This window comes from Pholis gunnellus (assembly GCF_910591455.1).
Source record: "Pholis gunnellus genome assembly, chromosome: 11".
Taxonomy (NCBI): domain Eukaryota; kingdom Metazoa; phylum Chordata; class Actinopteri; order Perciformes; family Pholidae; genus Pholis; species Pholis gunnellus.
The window spans coordinates 10849323-10873059 of NC_136538.1; the positions used below are offsets into that span (position 1 = coordinate 10849323).

At 42.0% G+C, this 23737-nt stretch overlaps 1 protein-coding gene across 30 annotated transcripts in view; it reads right to left on the bottom strand.

Moving 5' to 3' along the window:
• LOC306702891 (neurexin-1a) overlaps nt 1-23737 on the bottom strand; it is a gene marked incomplete at both ends in the record, with an annotated part of 228884 nt that overhangs the window by 122447 nt on the left and 82700 nt on the right. For 22 of the 30 annotated variants that reach the window (XM_079168643.1, XM_079168627.1, XM_079168620.1 and 19 more), the window contains 5 exons: nt 3198-3224; nt 5426-5629; nt 12430-12813; nt 18483-18924; nt 23448-23609. In XM_079168643.1, the coding sequence (XP_079024769.1) occupies nt 3198-3224; nt 5426-5629; nt 12430-12813; nt 18483-18924; nt 23448-23609 (1219 nt within the window). The remainder of the gene's footprint in view (nt 1-3197; nt 3225-5425; nt 5630-12429; nt 12814-18482; nt 18925-23447; nt 23610-23737) is intronic. The other 8 variants (XM_079168634.1, XM_079168637.1, XM_079168631.1 and 5 more) reach the window with 1 other exon arrangement.

Consider the following 23737-nt stretch of genomic DNA (forward strand, 5'->3'; position numbering starts at 1 on the left):
TGCTGCCCGCCCCACTACTGTGACTCACCAAGGTGGAGGGGAGGGGGACTCGTTGACCAACGCAGCGGGCCACTACTGCTGGATTACCGTCAATGCAGAAATAAACACCGCCGCACATGGCAAGTAGAGCTTAAGCAGGCTACAATGCTAGGCGACCTGCTTGTTCGATCAATGCCTTGTTAACTGAAAATACATTGTTTAAGCAAGCAGAGGTTAAATAGTGTTGAAACAATAAATAATGACAATCAATACTAATCTGCTGTTTCTAGCCATTAGCTTTTATTTGTTCTATAAACTGAGACCGCTCGATGTTTAAAGATTGTTTTGAACACGACTTGATCCAACTGCCAGTACTACTGAGATTAGAGGCATTTTTAGCAAGAACTGGTGTCATGTTGGGGGATGTCAAAGTTATTTCCAGCTTTTAATTTAAGCAGCGAATGTTTGTTACGAGGACCTCTGAGCCGACATGTTAGTCTCTTTATCAAACTAATTCAGCGCAACAGGAGCGAACATCGTAGTAATTACTTTCATTTCAAGCACTTCAGTGTTGTCTCCCTTCACTGGGTGTTTAAGTATATAATGGTGCAGAAACATAGTATGGTTTATATATAATTGGGGGTGGTGGGTATTGTATTTTTTTTTATTTTTGCTGGATTCGATGCTCATCCAATAGTTACAATTAAATGTAACTTTTCAGATGAGCTGGTGAGCATGTGTCATCCTGGATGAGGGCATCATATCTACCGGGCACACATGTTTAACATCCATGTAAAATAATGTCCCTCAGCGCTTTCACACTACATAAGTTCAAAACAAAAAATGACGCATGGAAAAAGATCAATGATGAGAGAAAACCTGCCCCGAGATGTTGCCGAAGGTCATGGAAAGAATAATTACATACGGTTGCCCTCTTCACCGCTACACTGTAAATTGTGATTATCCTGCAGTTCAAGTTAATGAATTATAGAAGACCAGAATGTCAGATGAAAAAAAAAAGCCAATCTGTCACAAGATATTTTTAGCTTGTATTTTTAGTTTTTTGTCACTCAGTGCTTATTAACGGTGTTTAAGTCGAAGTGGCAGTGTTTTCTTCAGACAGCTATGGGCAGCCCCGGGGAGCCTAGGTCTCTAATTGACAGTGATGTGTTCTTTGAGTCGCTGCTGAAATTCTTCATCCACCAAGCTGACCGGAGCTGCAGCGCCTGACAAGACACATTAATTAACACAGAATAAAGGACCAAAATAACACAGAGAAAAATGATAACCCAGAAAATATTAATTTAACGCGTCACAAGTGGAAACCCACTGACTTAAAAGAGTTATTTCCAAGAACTTTAATTAAACATTTTCTTATGACAAAAATAGGTCTGGGTCTATTGAAGTTGCTGTTTCCTGCTTTTTTCTCCAATTTACTTAAATATTAGCTTTCCCTTAAGCATTCTATTAAATGTTGATGTAATCTAAATATTTTCTCTCAGAATTATAGCTTAGTTATATGTTATTAGTTATATACAACTCATTACATTTCTTCACATCTACCAAACATTAATTAATTCTGGAAATGCGACAATCTGCCACATTGTCATTGAAGACTATTATTTGTATGGAGAAAAAAGGGACTACACTAAGAAAAGTACAGAAACGTCTCCAGCCTATCAACACACACTGCTCTACACCACACTTCTGATGCTCGTTACTAAAGCAGCAAATGTTCGTACTGAACATTTAAAGATTGCGTGACATATTTGTTTAGAGCACTTTACCTTCAACCAATACTTTCACCGGTTTCAACACTTATCCTGACCCTATTTATTTTAGCAAAACTGTGCCTGCAACTAAATGGAATTCAAACATATTAGCCGAGAAAAATGAAGAAATAAATGTAGGAATTAAATCGTAGTACAACAACCCCTGGAGTCCATGTATGCACACGTTATGCCTTCACACCATCCACATAAACCAAGAACGACCTTTTAAAGCATTAGAGGGGGGGGAATTAGAGCTTAGAGCTTTGTATTTGCATACACAAACAAGGGATGCAATCCAAGATGCATGAACAATGCTATTTAGCATTTAGAAAGGTGTTAAGACGGGCTGGCTCACAGAAGCATGTCTAGAGGTCGCATCGTGTGATTCTGTGCAGAGGCGTTTGTTGTGTAAGTCTCTGCTTCTCATCAGGCAATGACCTTCAAATACTGTAACACCTCATACACAAAGATAAGATATACAACACTTTCAGAGAGAACGGCGGGCCATCACATACAACATGTGACGCTGGCACTCTATTAGAGAGCTTAAACTGTCTTATTTCTGTTGGTATTTACTGATCTTGAGAGTGTGTCCGTCGCTTCAGAGTCATTAACCAGGAAGAGGGCTCACGTATTATGACTCCAGCGAAGTAATTATTAATTCATCACTGTTCCTGAATAATAAATGTCAGGGATATTTACCTCCCAAAATATTGCAATGTAACCTCTTTGTTGAAACACGCACACACAAACACAAACACACGGATATCCGCCATGAATTCCCACAACAAGATCTATTCTCCCTCCCTCCCTCCCTCCCTCTTCATCCCTTTCTTTCTGCTCTGTGAGGCAGGTTAATGAGAATAATAAAATCACACTCTGTATTTCCTCTGTGCCTTCAATGGCCTCATCAATTTACAACCGGCATGAAATACTGAAGGAGCAAAAAAAAAAAAAAAAACACCAAATTGCGAGGGAGAGACAAGGAAATCATGCATGTCTAAAACACCTGCAATTCCAAAGCATGCGTTTTATATCAACTTGAATTTATGAGTGAAAAGGTTTGTTAATTAGAAAACAACTCAGTGTGTGGAATCACAGCTGACTGCCATATTTGGGTTTGTCATTAATTTAAGCCTCCCTCCATCTCCTCATTCTCCCGGACACCAGATGCACACGACGACACCGGGCATTTCTGATGCACCCGTAGCTCTCGCACTATGATAAAAATGTAACGTCTATGTCAATGCGAGTCAGACATATTTCAGTGCACGGATTAAATTCCCATTGGCATAGCTTTAGGATATTCTAATGCCAGGATTATATAATGGCTGCAGAGAAGAAACTGTAAACATGACCGCGTAACAACACTTCTAGAGAACAACACATGAATGTCCAGAAACAGTACGTGTTAGAGAAGAAGAAGAAAGGTGAACAGTAACTTACTGGAGGAACAGTTAATCCTGATACAATCTAGATGGGGAAGAATAGATGAGAGATAAATTCATCTTTCAATGTTACAGCTGCAGACATCATTAAAGCATACAGTCCACCCCTCTGGGGACACACACACACAGACACTGTCCGTCCTCTGATGCTCTCACCCATGGCCCCGAGCTGCAGTGAGCTGCTAAAAGCACTGCAGTGTAGTTGTGCCAGAGGAATATGTGTTCTAGCAATGTAGAACAGAAAGTCGTGAGACCCCAATTTAGTTATACAACATTGTTTGTATTGCTTTGTTTTCCCATGTAGCCAAACATGGGACGTAAATGATTTACATGTTGCAAGCAGGGCGCTTTCTGTTATGAGGATGTGATCTTTTATACAGTATGAGAGCATCAGATTTTGGTCAGGGTCAGGCAGGGCCAGGAGGAAGCTATTCCGTTTTATGCCACTTTATATTTCACTACATTTTAGAGGAAACAGTTGGACTTTTAAGTCCACTACATTAATCTGACTGCTATATTTGGTCGTCGGTTTGCAGATTAACCTGTTAGATAAAAAAAAACATATGGTCATTATAAAATATGGTGCACTGATGCAGTATAGACTTTACTACCTAACAATATATAAAGTAGGTAAAGTAAGCTCCACCTCAGCGAGAATTCAAATGCTGCTCACATGTTAATGCACCAGTGATAATCATCATCCTGTCACTTTAAATTGGGCCATTCAGCATAATGGATTTTTGGGCTTTTTATACTTTAAAATCATGTTGTTGATAATCCTTACGTACTTTTACATTAAGTGAAAATTTCAAGGCAAAACGTTTGACTTGTAACAGAGTATTTCTACACTGTAGTATTGCTACTTTCACTCAATCTGAATTAACAGTATTTCTGGGTAGAATTTAGCTCAATCAGAACCATTGAAATAACATTACAGGTAGAGGAAGGAGTTATACTGATCCATAATAAATGTGTCTACTGTCAATATACAACAACAAACTAATCTTCTAGCACACAGTAATGTCATATTGACTGCCACTATTTCTGAATCTTTTTTTACTTTTACCTCTCTGTTTCCTAAGGCTCCGCTCATGTCGTGCTCTGAGAAAGGTGACCCAGATCAAACTCCCTCCCCTCCATCCCATTTGGCCCTGCCTGTCGTGTGTTGTCAACCACAGCAGAAAAGTGGTCGCAAACAGCCAGAGACCATCACTAGCCTACCCTCACAGGGAATGCTCTGCTTCTTTGAAGGAGGGACGTGGGGGGAAGGGCTGATGGCCAGGGACAAACTCAAAAACTCTAGAATGTGTCAGAGATAATTCAAAAGGAAAACAAAACACGGTAACCTGTTTTTCTTTCCATCAGAGGGCATCTTTTTGGAGTCGCAATGATCTGACTTGTCAGCCCTGTCAGTGTGTGGCGCTGTTGTCTTCCGTGGTGGGACACATGCTTCCTTGTGGTTGACAGAAGACACAGACGGCCTACTTTGTATGCACCGCTAAACGGCTCCGCTTAGGGAGCCCATTTCTGTTTAGCCAGTGGAAAGGAGAAATAGATGGCTATCATTTGCACGGCATTGCTCTGTTTGAGAGATATCAAACTTTTCACAGGCATCGTTGGATTCTTTCCTGAGCAAATAAGCACACACGCACAGTTTTTCAATTTCATTTTGTCCTCGATTTGCTTTTTGCTGTCGGCGTGGGCATATCTTTTCCTGTGCTCATTTAAGACGGAGTTGCTGATTCATGTGCAATCAGGTGCATACTAGGAGAACAAATGATCGCAGGGCATTGATTGGCCACAACTCACAGCTAAGGGCTGCATCACATTAGCTAATCACTACATTAGAAGAGTTAATAAACACTCTCATCTCCTGAAGAATTATTAGCTTCCTCATATGACAACACCAGGAAAGAAAACAGCATGTGCACTTTAAGGGCAATTTCCTTTAGAGCAATACACATGTATGGATCTTGATCTGAGGTTAGCTGATGGAGCGGGCGGCGAGCATTCCCTGCTGGGCAACGGCAGCTGTGTGCTCAACTGGCAGTGAGCGGAGAGCCGCAGACTCTTGCCATTGAAAGTCTTTACACCCTCTCCCTCTATTCCAAATATGTACATGGTGTCTGCGTGTGAGAGAGAGTGTGTGTGGGTTTGTGTGTGTGTGTGTGTGTGTTTCTGACACGTGACTTTGGTGCTGCAGTCAGTGTATGTCCGAGGCGTTACCTAAATTGACAGTCAAGCGGACGCGGCCGCTCTCCAGCTCGAGACGCAGGGTGTCAGCAGAGTCCCTCGATGTGGTGGCTATTAGGATGCCATAGGCTCGCTGGGAGCGGAAGCGCAGGGACACGTCCTCGGCTTCTGTGTGCATCACCACTGGCAGCTGGACCTTCATAAACTTACTGCCGTCGTAGCTGAGGATAGTCGCCTCTGCAGAGAGAATGAGGAGGAAAACAAGATGAGTGATCGGTGAAATGGACTGAAGCAGTTTTATGGTCAACCAATGAGCCGGGGCTGTCAGTTTTGGCTTTCAATGAAGTCCTTTGTGGATACAATTCAATGTTGTGACTTTCAATCTTGATGAAAGACATATATTAAGGGTGGATATATTAAACATTAACTACAAGTTCAAATACAGTACGGCGATGTGAAGGTCACCATACACGCAGTGTGAAAGCCTATTATCTGTCTTTTGGACAAATGCTGATACTACTACTGCTGAGCAAGCCTAGCAGCCTGTAATGACTTGTCATCCAGCATCTAGTCCATTCATAGAATGATTTAAACATGAAGTTAACAAACAGGGAAAACTACAGGCTTCTTTCCAGTCGTGTCTCCAGACATAAGCTTTGCAGCTCTGCGTTCTTCTCACTGAAAGAGGACATCCCAATTCATTCCGACTGCAGATGACTACTAATATTACAAAATCCAATACAAAAATCAAAAGGTCAATTCAAAACTCACTGAGTGATTCCTAAATGGCATGTACACACAGAGTATAAATATTTGTCACAAGTCTAGCGTCACATTACAGTTTGTACTACAGCTGACATCTACACAAACTCCCTCACGAGTCTGAGTCCGGTCTTCTCTGGACCAATTTAGGTGTTGGCCTCCATCAGTGAAAACAGTATGGAGGCAGACAAATGCTATGACAGTAGTGGAATAAAAACAGGAACACATCCTGACAAACAAATAAAATCCTCATATCCACAAGTTTGTTTTTTTTTTATTATCTGCAATGTAACAGTGACAAACTATAAAAAGGACAAATTGATATTGACTGAGGAAAGAAAACACAAACGGCGACAGAATTGTAATAGTCTGCGGACCTTGAATATTGAGCGTCCGCTCAGGGTGACTGCATTTATTCAAAGCATTAGGCAGCCGTCTAGGGAGATTGTTTAACGCTGGCAGGGGGTTGTAACAGCATTTCCGGTAGTGTAACTAAACCGTAACCCAATAACAAAGCCATTACTGCAGCTGCAGTGCCGAGACAGATAGAAGCCAAGTTGGAGGGACGAGAGATGGAGAGCGGTGGAGGGGGGGGCGATAGGGTACCAATGTACACACACCACCTCATCACCACTTCCTCTTCACACAGAGCCAATGTCACATCCATCCCATGGGATGACTCCGTCACATTCCTCACCCAAATCCAATTTCTCCACGCCCTCCTGGGGTATGCTGCAGATGACAGGGGCGTGTGACAAACGAGTTCTCACTGCTAAACTGTCTGCTTCCTGCCAGGCAGCCAAAGCAAAAGAGCTGCATTTAGACACTGTTAGCCGACGCCAGCAGAAATGGAGCGAGCCCCTAATACTTAAAAAATATTTGTCGCTGCTAAATTAGTTAGCACGCCGACCCAATGAGAGCGTTCTCTCGTAGCGGCAAGTATTTGACGTATTCTTGATATGTAACTATGATACTGTGCGCACACAAATAAAGAGTAAGCGTCTGTTGTTCAGGTGTATGTTTACACTGGGAATATGGGATGTGAAAATCATTACTGCTAAACAATGAGTGACACATCTGAGTGCTGCACTGTATAAGATTGCAAAACCCCTATCCCCTTTAAAATGCATCGGATCAGTTATACTTGTGGGAATATGCTTAAACCAAAAGAAAGCGAAAGAAGATACATTAAAAACACATGCAATGATATTCATCAAAAATGTATCGATGTATTCTTGTCTTCTTTAAAAGGGTGCAGTACTGTGTCAACACTAGTTTGTTAATTACCAACTGAATATAATAAAAGGCGTGTAGTCTGGTCAATTGACTGTCATTATGATAAAAACAAACCTGTAAGAATCAAGGTGAGAAGAAAAGTAATGTGTTGTACCCAGTCTAACATATGTCATTTCACTCATGTAATTAATCCAGTCTTTTTTCCTCAGACTGAATAGATCAAATTAATCCCAACTGGAGTAAATACTGCATTTCATCCAAGATGTCACCTTAGCTCATTTATGGAATTTTAGACAACCTCCATTATGAATTTCAGCAAAGTCCAGATAGATATACAAATACGAAGAATGACATGTGAGGGAATCATTACCTAATGCAAAGTGAGCAGCTGTCAAAAATCCAATCCTGGATGCCGAGTCATTTTAAATGGCACTCCCATGTCTGATATCAAAATAAATTGAAAGGACTGAAGCTGGAGCTGAAGAGGAGGCTGTCAGGGGGGGAGAGGGAGCATACGCAACTAAACCAAGCATTCATTTCCTGACTTGAAAAGCACAATACAAACACTGTTCTCTGATTCTCACAAGAAACCAAGGAGTGATTGGGGTGCGGGGCCACTTTCAGAGAAGTAACAAATTAGGGTGTACTACTAAGAAGGGGTGCTAAAGGCAGCCAGGCAAACAGTTCTTCCTCCACTCAACAGGCTCTGCAGGAAGGGAGAGCTGTCGGCTGCATGTCACAGGATTGTGATGTCCCACAGTATCAGGGCGCCAGGCCCAATCCAATTCAAAACTTGCCAGAAAACACCTGCCAAAGGCTTTCGGAAAATGTTTTCATGGCTCTGAGGTATCATAAATAATTCAAAGCTGCTCATGTCTTCTTCACAGCAGACTTCTTAGAGCATCTTACCATACACAATCCAGATAATAGACTCACTGCTATTAAACGTGTGAAAACAACCTGCCAGGTTGAGTGGATTTCCAGAGACGGGGAAACTAGTCTCTCAACAGAAAGAAACGGCATCATCATAATAGGCCCAACAACACATCTGCTGCCCTGTGACTGTAGGGTGGCTTCATTAAGGCTGCAAAATGAGAACAAAGATAGAAACTGATCAGTGTGTCCGTTCAGAGTGGTGGAATCTGCAACTTCAGCTTGTGCTGTCAGGTACGCATACGACAGCCAAGATGGTAAAGATTTAGTATGTGCAAATTAGGTGTTTCAGCCCATGGAGACCATTAAAGGGGAATTACTACTAAGTTTAATGATTTACAAGTTAATCTTCAGTCTTTGCTGTGCTATCGGTCTCTCAAGAAAACCCATTTTAAGAAGCTGTTGAAACCAGACATCAAAAGCTATAATGTACGGATAAACTATAGTCCTTTGACAAACTCTGACACTCATTGAATTTCCTTCAGGTTTGTGTACTTAATACAAATTTAATTGTCTACTTGACTCCTAGCCAAACCTCTATTCCACAACACATGCTTATATTCTCAGAAAATCAAGCCCCAGCACTCTTACAGTCACATTGTCCGTGTTTTCAACCATTTTTCTGCGCATCTGTGTACTTCGCTTAAGGCACGAGACGACCAGTTCTCTCTAATTTGTGACTATGTTCAAGTGTGGTGAATGGTGAATAACACACAGGGTGTCGTCAAAGGGCATGGCTAAAACGTGTTGTAATGCTAAACCTCAGCCACATTCCCCTTTGAGGGCATTTCACAATTATGCAATAACATTCTGCACCTCTTGGCTTTAGCTTCGGGCCAATGGCAAATGGCTTTATGCTCTGAAAAGCAATACATGCGCTCAAAGAATCAGTTTTTCTAGTTATACTAATTTAAATAATAGTATTATGTTTTCTATTTAAAGTTGTGGATTTTGCCATTGAGGACTAAAGTTTTGGAGCGTGATATAACAATTCCGGCAATGATATATTCCAATTTAATGGATTCATACTATATGTTAATGATGTATTCCAGAAGAATGACCTAAAGCGTAAGACTACTATATTTAACAACAAAATAAGGACGATTTTAAGCTCTTAAAATCCCTGCTGGGTAAAAAAGCAGGACAAAGCACTGTGCAGAGCCTCTGATAACGCTGATGTCAATGTGTGTCTAGCACATGTGGTGCACAGTGAGTATATAAGGTATCGACCTGTATATTGATTTTCAGCATCTATATTTATTTATCGCATGCCATCTGTAAGCAAACATCCATCTGCAGCCGCTGTCCATGTGGTATAATGCAGGTGCTGTCAGTGTAGGAATCCAGCATGTCATATCTCGTTAGGGAATACGTGCGTGCTGCAACGCACCTACCACACCATCTGGGAGGCTGCCTTAGCCTCACAGCGCAAGACTAATATTTGGGCTAATTACCAACCCGAGGAACAATGAAGAGGAAGACATTTGGGATGCAAGGGGGAAAATTGCTTTGTCTGCTTAATTAAAATCTCTCAAAATAGGGCGAATAGCTCCGTAGTTCTCTTCTGAAGCTCCACCTCCTGTTCCTTCCACTCGTTGTCGTTCTCCTCCTCCGCCATATGCAGTAGCTGTATTTTGCCACCGGGTGGTACACCATGCATGGATAAATGAGCGCTGGGGTAATTCTTTTGACAGCTCCTCGGCCTGCTGGTGCCTGCTTCATCCTACCAGCGCAGAGGCAATCTGGAGCCATCAAAACAGCTGGCAACATGCCATGGCCCATCCTCCATACCACTGCTCCCACTCACACTCACACTCTCGCCGATGCTAGTCTCCTACATAGAGCGGAGACAGCCAGGAAACCAAGAGAGTTCAACATGGGAGCCAAGACGCCAGGAGATACTCGAGTGTACGGAGGGAGGAGAAGAGGTCATAGTGGCAGAGACTTTTGCAACATTTTGTTTTCAGATGAAGTCAGAGTGGATTATATCTTTTTGAATCCAAGAACACTCACTCCGGATAAGTCATTATCTTACTGAAGTGAAACGATCTGTATCCCATGCCCACTCCACCTCCCTCGTGTACTCTGCCCTAATTCCTGTCAACTCATTAGCTAGAATGAAAGTGCACGTGTAGAGAGTGAGAGCCAAACCTAAAGGAACACATTCATCAGAGATGAAGGAGGTTCACTTTCTCTCTTTTTCACTAAAATGAAATATAAATGTCCTGTCTTAGCATACTGCATTCACAAGACTTGTAATGTTTTAAGACAGTCATGACTGAATAAACTAAATTCATTACAGAAAACGGGAAATCTTTCTGGTATTTTGTGACTTTATCTGATTTTTTGCTTCCATTTGACTCAGTAAATGTCCATCATTATCGTATAATTAGTATCTCAGCCAGACATGTTCCACATCCCAACGGGATATTTAGGAGACCCCATTTTATAAGGTGAGTGACTTGAGCACTGAGGAAAAGCACGAGCATATGTACAGATGACACATGTAACTGCGTGGGATTCGTTTCATTCCAACTGGAGTTCATTTTTTTCCCCGATGAGAGAACCCGTTCCTGCTGTCTGTCGTCCCTGTGCAGATGCATCACGCTGTGATAACAGCGTGACATACTTGGGCTCTTTTTTGACATTTGCCTTGATTATGCATATGTTAACTGTTTTTCACTCATTTGCTGCAATTGCTCTGTAGAGACTTCATGATGAAATATATATATACTCTGCTGCAACACAAGAGTTTTACCACTTGAGTGCAATCTTGGTTTCCGTAACTGATAACGATATATTGTAAACAAAATAAACATGTCATTAAGCAACTCATCTGTGATTGAGTTAAAGGACACCATTGAATAACAGTGTTAAGACTCAATAGAGATTTATTACACCCAAATCCTGGGCTACTAATAGAAGTTAATATTACAAATCTATTCAGCGAATAAACTAGAAAACATGTTCATTCACTCAATCTGATTATGGAAATAAGCTTGAAATTCAATTGATTTTTATCAAGCTAGGATTTTATCATAGAGGTCAAAGTGCAATCCTCTGGTCAAAAAGGCAAACGGGTAGAAAAGTGGGAACATGTTGAGCTGAACAAAGAACCTTCTTTATGACCGGCTGTTTTTTTAAAGATATATTACAGAATAGGTATCAATAAAATAAAAATACAGAAAAAATAATCTACAGTAGCCAGATTATCAGGACGGTCTCAGTGGGGTAACTTCAAGCAAATGCAACTCTTACTACAAACAAATATTGGTTATATTGCAATAAACTATAACTCTACCTACCAACATGAAACACTACTGAGGAATTTGAGATTTCATTTTGTTACGAGCGCCCATAAAAACCGTGTGATAAACTACTGCAGAGTCAGGTTTACGTCTGCTCCAGCTATAAGAGTTCACTGTGTGACTCTCACTCCTCCTATTTCTCTTCTCTGGAGGAGAGAGGGATAAGTATTCTGCACCAGGTCTGGTCATGAGCGAGTGGTTTGATGAGCCAAATGGTTAGCAGAAGACAGCCAATTTACAGGCTAGTGTGCATGGTGGACGTGACCAGCAGCGTCTCAGTGGTGCATCAGTCACCTGCCACTCAACATAGTCCAACATCAGGCAGTGAACACTCTACGATGCCTGACTCATTCTGTCTGCCTCTCTGCGGCTGTCTGTCTCCACATGCACACTTTCTTCCCCGTCTCGTTTTACTTTCAGTGTGTTGTTTGGGAGCTGCTGGTGTTCAACCATGTTCAGCCTACATATAAAAAGACCACCTGCAGGCTTTTGTTTGGCAATTTTGTTCAACCTGAACTTGAAAGGAGGTCCCTTTCAGACAAAGAATACAAAATCTAAAGTATATATAATTAAAATGGGTATTTTTCTGGTTGTCTTTGACATAGTTTACAGTATACTCACATTTTTGCGATCCCATGCCTACCTCAAGACGATACATAGTGAGGTAGAAGTGTGTCACTGTGTTTGCATCGTCACCATTTCACACTGACAAATGCAGGTTACGCCAACCAGACAGAAACGACACCCTTCCAAACTGCTGGGTGGACAAAAAGAGATAAAAAAAAAACAAAGTCCTACCTCTTTCACAGGAGCGCCCCAGGTATCCAGTCCCAGAGCAGTCACACACGTAGCGGTTCCAGCCCTCTCTACAGACTCCGTTGTTTTGGCAGGGGTTGCTCAAACACTGTTTGGGAGGCTCCTTAGAGCAGGAGGGCTTCACCCCGGCGGCCTTCTGGACCTCAGCCAGGCGCCGGACATCCTTACTCTGTCCGTCAATGAATAGATCCCGGATGCAGCCCACGTAGCCGTAGTTGAGTAGTGCTGTCCACACCTCGGTGGGGAACACCAGCCCCATTTTGTTCTCTGGCAGACCCCCGAGGTAGAGATTGTCATCCAAGTCCAAGATCTCACTTTCTCCAGGGGCTGTGTAGGCAGTGCGGAAGGTGTTGATAGAGATGGTACCTAAAGAAATAACAGTTGGATACGTTTATTTCTTCCTTTGCCAAACAACACTGAGGTTATTCATCAGATGGACACATTATACTGTAACACCTATTGGTGACTGCAGGTACGCAAAAGCCCTATCTGTCCTGTAGTAAGACAAACATGCAGAGAAGATCCATTTAAGGATGGTTTGATGAAGAAATTAGCTTAATTGGTGTTATCCATCTGGACAAGGTCAGGATTTTCTTCATTTAGAATGACTGATGAGTGTTGATAAGACACATTAATCACGGGACAGCTAGTCTATTAGTAGCCTAATCTAGGATCCCTAAGAGTATCCTCTCAATTTTCCTTGGATTTCCCATAATAAATCTCCTTTATCTATAAAGCAGTGGTCATAAAATGGAAAGGAGAGGAGAAGAAAAATCGTTGTCCCCTCTATCATTTCAGCCAACCAAACAAATAAAAAAATAAAAAAACATCATAGCCATCTTTTTGAACTTGATTAACGGACTGCAGGCTGTTTTTTTCACCCCGTCTCTCCCTCTGTTTGCCTCTAAACCTGCAATGAGAGTTTGTGTGTTTCCCCACCATGATTTATCGCTCTCATTCAGGTTTAATTCTCGATCTGGAGCACGGTAAACAACAGAAGACATGACTGGACTGTAAAGCTGTGGAAAGGAAGGCCTTACTGTGGGACTCAGACCGGGTGATTAATTTGTATATGGATCCGTTACTCTCGGGGCAGGAGCCATTGTGGATCTTTAATTAATGGTTGCTGCCTCCACTGCCCGCATCCTCGTCTCAGTAATCTATATGCCGTGCTGCTGAAGATCCGCACAGGCCACTGCCAGGGGAGAGTGGCAGAGAAATAGGCTAAGGATTCTTAAAAATAGGATTGCCATAAAGTCATAATTTGCATTTTGAGTGGCAGATGCATGCTATGGCTGATATGAAACAGCTTTTAAGTTACTTTTCTAGTCAAAGTGTTTATGTTGGGAAACAAGCCCTGAGCCACACATGAATTTTCAGCGGGCATTTTAGAGACACATTAGACATTAAATGGGGCCTTTCAAGTTCCATTGCAGCTTCCATTAGCATGCATGAATGTACATATCACAATTCATTTTACATAAGATAAATATCTATATTTCTGTTTTCAATGAGAGCACAACTCATTGTGTGCTTTTTTTTTTTCTAATCTGTTGAATCTGAAAAAAAGCTGCCAACAAAATGAAGTCACTGAATAAACTAATAATAATCTTGGTTATGCATGTTCTTTATAGCCAAGGTGAGCCTGCCTTCTTGCAAGAGTGCTTGAGAGAGACAGCTACGGACCTAGTGCACAATGATTAACCTGGTCCCACTAACATGTTCCAGCTCTTTTCTCAGGGTCTTGGCCCCCCCGGCATCTGTTCCAGCCCTTTCCTTCCGCCACCCACTGCCCCTGCTCTCTCCAGCCACAGCTGTTGTGACTTCCAAGCTTTGCACACTTGGCAAGGGCCACCCGTCACGCAGCCAGAACAGCTCCCTTCAGGTTATCGCTAACGAGCTCAGTACATTAAACTCATTAGCGAGGAAACTTTCCTTGGATAGAGCAGGTGCCCCGGCTGAAGAACGAGCACCAGTGTGGTCAGCGTGAATAGCGAGAGCGGAAGTATCTTCACGCCAGTTATGTCGGACCTCACCATATGACAGGTTAGTGGCTGTGCTACAAAACATCTTTGGGGTTTAACAATACTTTGTGGATTGTAAATTTACAATGTAAATAATTCAGGAGGCATCATCTAATGGCTTCTTTAAATCCCCCGGTACCTTTACCTCAATCTTATTACAGTCGTAAACAGCAAACAAGAATGCCGTAAGTCTACAGTAAGCATGTCTGTCTAAATTGATGGGAGACAAGAGAAGGATGTCAGCATTTTTCAGGCATCTGCTCAAGAGTGTTCTGCTCACTTGTCACAGTTCTGCAAGGAATTGTGTAAACAAAGTCAAGCTATGTTAAGTCAGAAGAGACTATACAATCCCATGGGGACACGTGCCATCGCCAGGCCAGCAGCATGGAACACATATCACATATAGCACACATTGCAGGACTGCCTATGTTTGGAACAGTGTTCACAGCCAAGAGGGGAAGGGGATGTGTCCCTGCGAAAGCTACAGAGCATAAAACAGGAGGAGATGGATACAGAACAAGATGGGAACATGGAGATAAAGATGTCTGGAGAGAAGATGAGGGAGGGGTATATGATGACGGATAAGAAAGCAGATGAGAGAACGGCAGCGGCAAATAATATCTTGAGAAGCAGGTACAGGATGCACAGTTTAGGAGGGATCAAAATGATGATGCAGGCAATATATGGGGAGGGATAATGATGATGAAGATCAGCATTATAGCCAACTTGAAAACCCTTTGACCACATTTCTGTCTCACCCTCTCTTTTTCTGTGGCCTGAGCCGTAAGTGGTACTCCATCATTAAACCTGAAGGCATGGGTCCAAAGGACAGCTCAGATCTCTCTCACACTTTCTGCATCAGCAGTCAGGCTCAACTTGGCATGATGTCCCCTAACCCCACTCACACATCCCCAAAACATGTTAGACAGGGGATTACTACAATCCAGTTAGGGCGATACGGCCAAATCTCTCTATGTGATTGGATTCTCTGTAGAGAGAGAAGCTTGCGAGTGGGCTGCGGGGATGGTGGGATGCGATGTCTATATGTGTGTGTATGTGCATGTGTCCGCTTGTGTACTGTACGTGTGTGCATGTTTATGTGTAAAGTAGTGGGTTGCATGGCCTGGCAGGAAGTGGGGCTTCAACAGAGCAACGTCCGTGTAATGTCTCTGATGAGTGGCCCACAGCACTCCCGGCCCCGTAGCCCTCACTTAAAAGCAGAGTGTCTCTCAGCGTCTCTAATGCATTGAGGTTAGAAGATGCTGTCTGAGAGCGAGAGTCCATTTACAGGGTTGCTTCCTGCAGGAAGAGCCGACTAAACTAAATAGGGCAGGGATCATTATCCACCATTGTCACGGCTGCAGGAAGTGTTGCACATGGAGGACCCGGCTGCAGATAATTATGTTCGGCTGTTGAGTTGTATTTTTTTTTTTTTTGGAGCGACGTGCTTGGTGGTGTATATTAATAAAACATCTGACACGCAGATGAAAAGCAGAGCGTACCATATGTTTCGTGACTCAAGCTCTCAAGGGGACTAGTTTATTCTTTCCTTATGTTTTCTTAATTCTATAAATGATTAAAAGGTATAATAAAAGGGTGTATAAATGCCTACACTAGCATTATGTTGTAGGAGAGACTGGTATGTTCTACTGAGCTTCACATGTGAACTATTAAAACTGTTGACAGGGATTGATTATGTTCATTCAGGCTCTCATAAAAGGTAACTACATGTATTACAGCACGACACAGCATACCACAAAAATGGAAATGTTCATCCACAAATGAGCTCTTTCTTTATTTCACAGAGCTCTGAATCAGCTAAGCTTTAACCTCAAATATTAATATGTAGCAATAACTCATGGAGGAAAAATAAACACAAAAGTGGATTTAGAAAGATGTTTTTTTTATATCACTCGATTTACACAAAGCTGCTATGTAACGCATCATTAAAATTGCATGTATCCTGTGGGAATGGAAATCGCATGAGGCCTTTTCAGAAGAACGGAAGTGCAAAGATTCTAATGCTTCCATTTGAGGAGCCGTGCACTCATCATTACACACTGCAAACAACACAGTGCTTTGTGCAGTTCATGGGAATCTCAAGATGCAAGATTTAGGAGGACTGCATACTTTCAGAAATGAATGGGCTTAAATTTAAAAGGGTGAGCAAAGATGAAATAGTGCTGGCAAATTTGAAAATTGCTTAGTAACTTCATACAGTGTGTGAGTGCACTGTGGGGCACTCTAACCACTTTGTTACTCTTCTCACATGGGAAGTCATCCTATCACAGAGACCTTCTCATGTCCCTTTTACACTCCAGTATGCAAGTGTTGACGCTGTAGACTTGAGGAAAGGAAGAAAAGTTATTCTGAAATGTCATTAGTGCACAGCTCAGCACAGCACTGTGCAGTAACTGTCTCAGTCCTGGGAGAGACCACCTCCTGTTTCCATGGAAACGTAGGCAGAGTAGACAGAGAGAACAGCGAGCCGAGCGAGCTCCACTGACAAAAAAAGATGTTCAATAGCTTTGTGTGTGTGTGTGTGTGTGTGTGTGTGTGTGTGTGTGTGTGTGTGTGTGTGTGTGTGTGTGTGTGTGTGTGTGTGTGTGTGTGTGTGTGTGTGTGTGTGTGTGTGTGTGTGTGTGTGTGTGCGCGTGCGCATTGGTGTGTGGGGGTGGATGATGGGAGGTTACTCGACAGATAATGAACAAAATCTAATTTAGACAGCGTTTCTTATCGTCTGGTCTACCATAACTAAGCGTTGTAGATTTATGTTATTTGAGAAGTCACTGCAGCTTTTTCTTCCACACATATGTTAAAGTTGAATCCAAGACACTCAAGCCACCTCAATCAGTATTGGAACAGATTTTTTTGTTAAATTCATGCTGCCAGAGGTAGAATTTGAAGAAAAAAAAAAAAAAGCACATGAATGGGCTCTATAGCTATTCTAACAATGTATACAGCTCAATTGAGACCAGAGACCAGTATTGCTTTGGGGGGTAATGAAACAGTTAATCTAATTTCCACCTCTTGAGATGGATTGGAAAACATGGTCAAGGGGTATATCTAATTTGCAGCATGACATTGCAGGGCCATGGCTCTAAGCACACACTAACAAATTGCTGCTTAGATAAGCAAATCAACAGGAACCAGAGCAGAGCAACCCGGGGCTTAGAGGACGCAACGGAAGACGGGGCAAAGCTATTTTGTGGCAAATATGTCCCTGGAATCACAACATATGACACATAGGTACCACCGTCTGAAGTTCTATACTGCCATTAAAACATTGTCTTCATTAAATGGCTGGAAAAGTTCACAACAAGCATCCAGTGCAAGTAAATATCACATGTTCAGTGGAGATGTAGTATCAGCCGTGGCGTGGTAATGGATATTTTCTTTCACAGAAAAGTTAACTGTGACCCTGTGACTGTGTATTTATGTTGCAGTTAAATAATGAATCCAGATTGTGCACAGAAAAAGCTCGTACTCTCGGTCCCTGCTGAATGTACATTGTATGTGGGAATATATGCTTGTCGTTCAGCCTACAAACAAGTTCATCATCATTCATACATGTACAAACAAGCAAACATTTGTGTCTGCAGTGGGACTGGGGGCTTATGATGAAAACATCCTATCAAGTTTGACAGCACAAATACAGCATAACAGAATGCTCTGAAAATCCCTACATGCAGTGTGCTGCAGATGGCTGCAAAAAAATATCTAAATCATTCAGTCTAATTTCCTAAATTAAAATAAATCTTTGGATCATTTTCAAAATACCACTGATGAGTAATCAATCTCTGCAGATTTCAGATGTATGCATTTGGTTGCATTGACCGTATTTGTAGCAGCTTTCTCTATGTTGCATAATGTGTTGTGAAATTGTGTTTCCCAACATTTTTTTTTGTTCACTGTCAAATTGATGTTGATGTTTTCTGCATATGCCTATGTTTTGTCTATTTCCATGTAGCAAGAGCCAACAATTGCCTTCGTCTAAAGATGTAAAGTTACCTGATCTGCCATCTCGCTGGAAGTCCACATGGTACCACTCGCCGTCATTGACTTTCTTATTGACTGCCTTGGTCTTTGTGGTTCCTGAGCCCATGTCCAGCAGCAGGTACAGATGGCCATCCAGCATCTCAATGGCAAAGAAGTCCACCTTGAGAGTCTGAGGATTCTTGGAATCCTTCGGCTGCTGCTTGGGCTTGCCGTGGCTGAAGAGCAGGAGGCCGTTGGGCTCTGTGGTGCGGAAGTCAAAGGAGATGGAGCCCGTCTTTTTAGCGTTCCACTTGTTGAGGATGATAAAAGACTCTGGCGTCTCGAACGTGATGGGGTCGAGAGTGGCCACATTCTCGCACTTGAAGGCCACAGTGCCATGGACCTTCATCTTGGGATCACCCTGCTTGGCCATCCTGGACAGCTCAAGTCTCACGTCGTTGTTTTTGTACACAACCTGAATCGGGAGTAGAGTAAGAAAGTCAATTCTACAATCATACGTACAGTAGGTGTCTCACTCAAAACGTGAAAGATTGACCTCTATTGTGTTTAAATGTAAATGTTTCAGGCAATCTAATAGGTCTTATATATAATTGCTTTAAATGAATGATCTGGATATGTATCAGTCCATGTGACATTTCACCCCCTCAGGACAGTTTGTCATAAGCAGGGTTTGCACGGCTCAAGCCTCGGTCATCTTTGTCACACTGCACCTATGAGTGAGAAACTGTGTCTGCGTGGCAACAAATGTCACGCACATCCCCCTGCTTTCTTTGCTTCACACTTGAAGCCTTCACAACACACGCATAGCGCACTCCGTCTGGGTGAAGTGTAAGCAGTTCAGACATCTGGTTCGACTTTTAGCTTCAGTGTCAACCAAAGGAGGCGACAACTTGGATCTAAAAGGCGATTGTGATAAATCAGGTAGCATCTCCTCGGATTGTGGGTGGAAAGTGAGATGGAGGATGATAAATCTAAACTGCTGCCTTGATTGCAGGTGTGGAGTAAAACGTTGATTAAGGCCCCGGTTGCAGCTAGTGATTACACTAAAAGTGGGCAGATGATGGATATGCCTCTCAAAAGCAAATTAAAAATGACTGCATGAACATAAACATTGCAACATTGCATAATTCAGAGAAGTGATCTACCGAAATCTACTGTACATAAATTTACACAGAATCCCTCATATCAACAGCAGTTTGTATCCTCAGACACTGTAAACCAGACAGGGCTTGGCTTCAGTGTGCTTAACCAAATGAAGTGCATTAGCACTGTGACCTTTGAGGTGCCAAGTGCTGAAGAGCTTGGGCGCAGAAGTGACAGACAGTAGCAGCCCATTACAGAAACATGAACCACAATGTCATTAAAATACCAATTAACCATGCATGAGAATCATTATCATACATTACAGCAATATCAACTGACCAATTTGCTAACTTGATCTTTTTTTAACTACAGTTGTTTGTTTCAGTAATCAACTCCATTTGTGTATGTAACTCATCTTTAATCTTAGTTATATAAAGGCAACATAAAAGGCATATTAAATTGTGTTCTAAACACTGTAGAAGGCTGCTTTTGAAGTAAATCTTCTAGCATGCTGATTAAAACATATCTCTAAAGACAAAGAAGTAGCTACATTTGTGTAAAGGGGAGCATTGCATGCTGCACTGTGTTCAAATCAAACAGGAGTGCCGCTGTAATTGGCAAATCTTAGAAAAACTTAGAGACGGCCATAACTTTGTCATTATCCAATCTCCGTAATGAAAGAGCATCTTGAATAAGTGCAGCTGTTGTGGCAAAAATCCCACTGTCTTGTTACGTCTAATTTCCATATGAGAAAGTAATTAACATTTTGGTGAATGTCAAAACTTTTCATTAAAACATCAGTGCGGTGACGATGTTTAAAAATGACTTCACCACTAAAGCACTCTCACTCACATTGAAGTGTTGTAATACAATATGTCAATCAGTTTGTAAAGCAAAAAATAAGTATTCAAAGGGATAAATGTCTGTTAAGTCACTATCCATTGCAGGAAGAGGTAATACAATGGTGATTGAGCCAATGGCCCACTGGTGAAAGTGCTGCAATATGTGTGCATCTGCAGTATTAAGAACTGGGTGTGTGTGGTAACATTCCCAGAAAATTATTCTGTATTAGCTTTTCTCCATCATATACACACGAAAAATGCACATGCGTCAACAACAAGATTTCAATTTGTTAAACTCTGAGCACAATTCCATTGCTTTCACTAAAATAGAAAATCTATATCAACCTGGACTGAAATCTTAAAGATTGCCACTTTAAAACACAAAGCCGTCAATAGTATGCCTGACAGAATTTCCCCAGTGGGCACGAGCAGAGTCAATGATCTCTTCCACACCACTCTAGCACGACTAATTAGTAGATAAGGTTATAAAGGGATGGACAGCCCCATTATGGTAACATGCATATGTATTTACATAACAAAATAGTTCTAGTGGTATATCTATATCGCCTTCAACGGGACAAATCAAATGAGATACAGCTGTGGAAAACACTGTCCATGTCCTGTATTTGTTGCCATGCTAAGCGTTCACCTGAAAACGGGGACAACTCCGATGGGATTGCATTTGCATGGAGCATTATGTTTATCAGTGAATCAGATCTGCTGTGTCTAACTGTTCAGGTAGATGGAGCTCACAGCGGTGCATTAAAATTAGATAAGCTCATGCTATTTTTCTTGTGAACGCTTTGTGACCGACAGTATCACACACTGCATTTTACTGCACGAAAAAAAAAGGGAAACCGAACATGCCAGGCTTTTACTCCCACGTCGCTATCTTCCCTCATAAAAAAACATTTATATTTTTTACATCTGAAACCGAGCCAAATTGAATGTTTTAAAGATTTTATAGAAATAGAACAGGAATAGAAAGGTCATTTGACTAGACTCCTGACACAACAACAAATGTAGAAAAGGAGTAAAGGAATAAAAGATGATATCTCTGCCTGCTGGACCTGAGCTATGTAAACTAAAAGTGCAGCAGACACAGCCTATAAACCCAAATCAATTCTTTATAGTCAAGACAAAGGGCACCTTTCAGAGTCAAAAGGAGCCTTGGTCTGAGCTACAACTGGTGCTGCGCTAGGAGTGCTGCACTAATTTGTCATCAAGCTAGGGCTGTGACAACTGAGCAATTACTGCACCACCGTTTGTTTTGCCATCAGAACCAACGGGCAGGCGTGGCAACTCAGACTGGCATCTGCAGACCAATGCTGCAACGAGCCACTTTAAACATACCATCAATCAGGGCCCACAGTGCATGCTGTTAAACCACCTCTCATATGTTATCATGACCTACACAGAGGAGGACCTGAGACGGGGATTCTGTATAATGCAACAGGCTGGATGAGAGTTTGTCAATGTACGAAAAATGGCAAATTAAAAGCCAGTAAATTAAACTAACTATGTACTTTACAGTGAAAGGACGAAGTCTCCTTTTTAACTTTGATAATGACATCTGCATTGTCTCGTAAAACTGAATAATACGTAAATTATTCTAGGAGGAAATAAAAGAGGGGGCATTCTGTCTCACATTTCAGGGGAACCATCACAGCTATGTGCCATATTTTTGCATTTTTGAGCAATTCAAAACATTGATCTCAGGATAGCGAGAGCAGACGCTGTGATTAAGCTGACCAAGATCAATGAGGGCAGCTCACTGGGGTGAATGCACCATGCATATGGTGCACAAATTCCACTCCCTCTGTCACCACATGTGCAGCACCTCACAGACTTGAAGTTAACTAAGATACTCCCCTTCAAATACCAGACCTCTAATGAGCTGTACATGGCGTGTGGACATGTGGTCCATGCTCTGCCTGCTCATTAAAGAGAGCTGCCTTGGACCTCTCTAAGAGGATCACCGAGGACGACAGCCTGCGCTTGAGGTGAGAGACGAAATGTAGGACACCACAGTAGCAAGAGAAGTAGGAGAACGCAAAGGGAAAGAGACGACTGGAAGGAGAAACAGCTTTTGAAATTTAAAAATAAATATATGCATCATTTTTCAGTAATTTGGAGATCTGCCTGCTTTATATCTTTGCATATCCCTGGTGGCTCGTGAAGTATATGCTTTAGGTCAAAATCCCTATTAACCAGCAACTGTAAAAAAGAAAAACTACTACTGTACAGATTCAAGTGAAATTCATTAATTATAAACCCTCTGCAGGAAAATAAAATCACCTCCTTCTCTCTTACTTAGGGATAAAGTATAGACTATATAGATACTTCCATAGTAGAATACTAGAACATGAGTAAAGGGGCGAATGACATACGGTCATTAAGTCATTAGCCTGATGGGCCATTACACCATCGAGCATCGGAGATACAAAATGTGCTGAATTGAATACATTGCCTGACAGTATTTATGTCAAACAGTGATGTACTTGCACCTTGTTGTGTCCTTTTTTCAAGGTGACAAAGATGACACATTTCTAGCACAATGTTAACATACACACGACTACAACACCAAACCAAACATAATAGTAATACGGTAAGTCATTGGGTAAGTGGTCTAAAATAATATTCCTATCCCCCAGTGGAGGAATTGTGAGGCGTTAAGTGTGTCAGTTGGCTTACTGCTCATGAAAATTCAACCGCCTTATCCCAGGATCACTGCTCCTCTTTGAAGTGCACCTGACGGAGCCTCTGGTAAATTCCACTCCAAGAAAGTTCATGTGCGGCCGTGTGGTACACCAGACACCACGAAGTGAACGTGTGTGTGTGTGTAAAAGATTATGAGCGCACTGAGGGGGCGGTAGAGGCAAAATAAAGTTTGTGTGAGAGTATGTGAGGGAAAGAGGAGAAACAAACTAAAGTGTAAAGGATGAGACAGGGTCAGTGTGTGGGTGGAATGGCCTGTTTGGAGGCCTGAGGTGAAGCCAGTCATATCCTTTACACCCACCAGCCTTAGAGTGCACACAGAAGTGGTGTTTACCTCCTTGAGGCAGCCCATGAAGTTGTTGCTAACTGGAGATCCAGGCAGGTCAGCTGTGCTAGGACTCCCTCCAACATAGAAAAAGTCGTCAGAGCCTAGCATGGTGTAGTCTTCTTGTGTATATCCTGTGGTGGTCAGAATCCCATCCACGGATATTGTTACCTAGACAACAAAGCACAGGGAAAGGACACGCTATACTCAGACAGCCTATATACTGCAATGTTATTGCCTTTCCTTCATGTTCTCTATGACAGGCTTCCCTACATGTTTCATAAACCCATTTTCATGTC